The sequence below is a fragment of the Otolemur garnettii genome, unplaced genomic scaffold (genome assembly GCF_000181295.1).
Source record: "Otolemur garnettii isolate 467f Iridium unplaced genomic scaffold, OtoGar3 scaffold00026, whole genome shotgun sequence".
Lineage (NCBI taxonomy): Eukaryota > Metazoa > Chordata > Mammalia > Primates > Galagidae > Otolemur > Otolemur garnettii.
In genome coordinates this window covers 3206535-3209480 of record NW_003852421.1, presented here as the reverse complement: position 1 = coordinate 3209480, position 2946 = coordinate 3206535, and the positions used below count along the sequence as shown (strand labels likewise).

Sequence of the window (2946 nt, the reverse complement as noted above, 5' to 3'; positions counted from 1 at the left end):
AAAAAAAAAAAAAAAAAAAAAGAGTTAAAGTTACAGTTTCTAGGGCAATGGTCTAAGGCCATAAACATAAGTATTTTTTGCTTAATTGTTGCAAAGAAATATGCTTTTTCTAAATCAGAACTATATATAAAAAAATAATAAGCAAAGCTAAGTATTTCAGTTTCAGTTAACCTTTCTTTCCTTCCCCTTCAGCACGTAGTAAGTTCTGTTTCATTATCCAGCAGAGAATGGTCAGGATCAAAACTGTTTAATGTGCTTATTAACATATCTCTGGGTAGCCTTGAGGCCCATCTTAGCGGGAGGAGAGGAACATCCACCATGTGAGCGCCCCCACAGATGCCAATGGGAATGGATTTTCCCAGCACACTCAAATCTGAAGACCAGGATATCTCCCCAAGTTTGGCGTAATCCATCCTAATAACCTACAGATAGCATATGCATAGGATTTAAGGTCACTTTTTGATTTCTTGAAGCATTGAACGTGATGGGAGGTTTAACCCCTCTTGGGTTGTGTTTTCTAAGGAACTACCATTGCTGGAATGAAGCGTGGATGACAAGGCCCGACCTTCCTGTTGGATTTGGAGGCTGGCAAGTTGTGGACAGCACCCCTCAGGAAAACAGCGATGGTAAAACTACATCCTCCCTCAGTGGAATTATTTCTCCATGGCTGATCTTTATTTCACTGTTATGATTGCGTGTAATACGTGGGTACCACAGCCATTGAGAACCAACATCTGAAATGTGCTTTTTGGGCACGTGTACAACTACCCGCCAATCAGGTGTAATTTCATTTCAGTAGTCAGCTTTACCCTGATTATTTTACAACTTTTAGGAAAATAATATAAAATGTAACGTGTATAACTCATCTACTCTTGCTTTGATAAGCAGTTTTGAAGACAGGAGAAAAAATGTCTGTAAGCATTTTTACTAGGCTATAAAATATCCTCCAGCCTTCCCCAATTCACTGTGCTAAGATGTAAGGCAGTAGAGAAAATAGGGAACTCGAAAAATAATTATAGAGCACCCTTTAGATTGTTGTTTTTTCAGAACCTGATTTCTTTTTATGTTGTGTGATTTTTTCCATCTCTTGCATATGTGGATATTTGTCTTCTAACTTGCCAACGATACTAAGCAGTGGCAGCTCTGACCTCCTCCAGATTTTTGTAAAATCACATTATGAGTCTCTATCTCTCTTTAATACGATAGCATAAAAAAATCAGTGGACTGGGGATATTATGTTTATTTCCTCAGGTGTTGATATGAAATATTGATGTGTACACGTAGGCATAGGTGCATAAACATTCACTGTACATTGATAATGAGATTATATTATCATACTGGGTTTTAAAGAAGAAAGGTCAACACTTTCTGATGCTCTGGATTATATATCATGAGAAGACTTCAGAGGTGATTAATGGCAGCTAATCTCTTATTAACTATGGATAGGTGGTTAAAATTTAGAGAATTTTAGAAGAGTAACAAGTGCCTACTTACTCCCTGACCGTAAGTTGGGCATTGGCCGGTGTGCGTGGTTAATGTCCAAATTCTCCATTTAAACTCGACATATGTCCATCATATTCAGAAGCAAAAGACAAAAATCAGAACAAACAACAACAGCAATTCAGCCACCAAGGACACATTTCCAACACTTCAGATACCAGTTGGAAAGGAGGAATTCGTGTGTAAGCCAACTGCATGGCGCCAGCTCACTTGGCATGTGTTTGTAGGTGGCAGAGCAGATGCAGAGATAGTGTTGTCCTGTCTACTTTCCATTGCTTAAAATTTTGGTTTGAGAAGGCATTGCCAACAAAACTGCCTTGATTCCACAGTTGGTTATCTGCCCTCCCTAGCCATAAAGTGTACGGACTAAATCAATGATGAGGTTGGGAACCCTAGTCTCTATGGAGCCATCTGCAGGGCTATGAACTGTGCAGCATTTGGACATAACTGGACATACTCACTCTGCTTCTCTTCTGTGTGGTCCAGGCATGTATCGGTGTGGTCCCGCCTCCGTTCAAGCCATCAAGCATGGCCATGTCTGCTTCCAGTTTGATGCTCCCTTTGTTTTTGCAGAGGTAAGCGGAGAGCTGGAGAGAAGTGTTCCCTCCTCAGCCTCTTAACACGTAAAAGAACAACATAGAGGTTACTGTTAAATATTTCTAGACTTCCCAGGTATATGAGGTGTGCTTTGTGTTTATAAAGTTAACTAGCATCGTTCTATTTTCCAGGTTCTTAATGCTAACTGCAGTTCTTATTTAACATTTTTTCTTTCCTTGATGTTTTGAGATTTTTTTTCCCCAAAAGCAAATATTTTATTAACTTTAGATTGGTTCTTTGCACCCATGAAGTTTCTCTGCACTCCAGAGAAATTAAGTGGCTAACTGGATTACTCAACTAAATATTAGAGGAAAAGGTCCAGGAATTAAATTTCAGAGAATACTACTCCCTCTAAGTCTAACCCAACAACCCATGTTATACAAGATCTCACACTTTCCCCAATTGTGTGGGCCATGTCCTGCTATAACAAACCATCACCCATGGCTGGGGGAAGTAGAGAAGAGTTGAGTTGCTAAGTAGGGAGAGGAGTGCAGGGGGCTGCTCCAGTAGGGGAATGTAGCCCACCTAGTGGATTGATGGAAACACTTGGGTGAAGGGCTTAAAATTTCAGAAGCACTGGAGGTGGGGGGAGAAAAAATGGTGGCTGTTAAAGGATGCTCCAAGGAGAGCTCTTAGGATCAAATTAAATGTAAGAGGTGTCAGGTAAAGGAGAAGGCTGGGAGACTGCTGGTGGGGTAGGGCATGTGCAAGGCTGAGAGGTAGGACTTGCCTGGAGCACATTTGCACCAATAAATAAACTGAAATAGTGTCTCTCACTGTATCTACCATTTGATGCTCTTGGCAATCCCTTAAAATGGGTATTATAGTTCTTCCCATTTTTTTTTTTTT

The 2946-nt window shown here is 40.3% G+C and overlaps 1 protein-coding gene across 1 annotated transcript in view; it reads left to right on the top strand.

The window, feature by feature from the left end:
• F13A1 (coagulation factor XIII A chain) overlaps positions 1 to 2946 on the top strand; it is a 149958-nt gene that overhangs the window by 103755 nt on the left and 43257 nt on the right. The window contains exons 8-9 of the mRNA XM_012804212.2: positions 523 to 626; positions 1987 to 2075. Coding sequence (XP_012659666.1) covers positions 523 to 626; positions 1987 to 2075 — 193 coding nt within the window. The remainder of the gene's footprint in view (positions 1 to 522; positions 627 to 1986; positions 2076 to 2946) is intronic.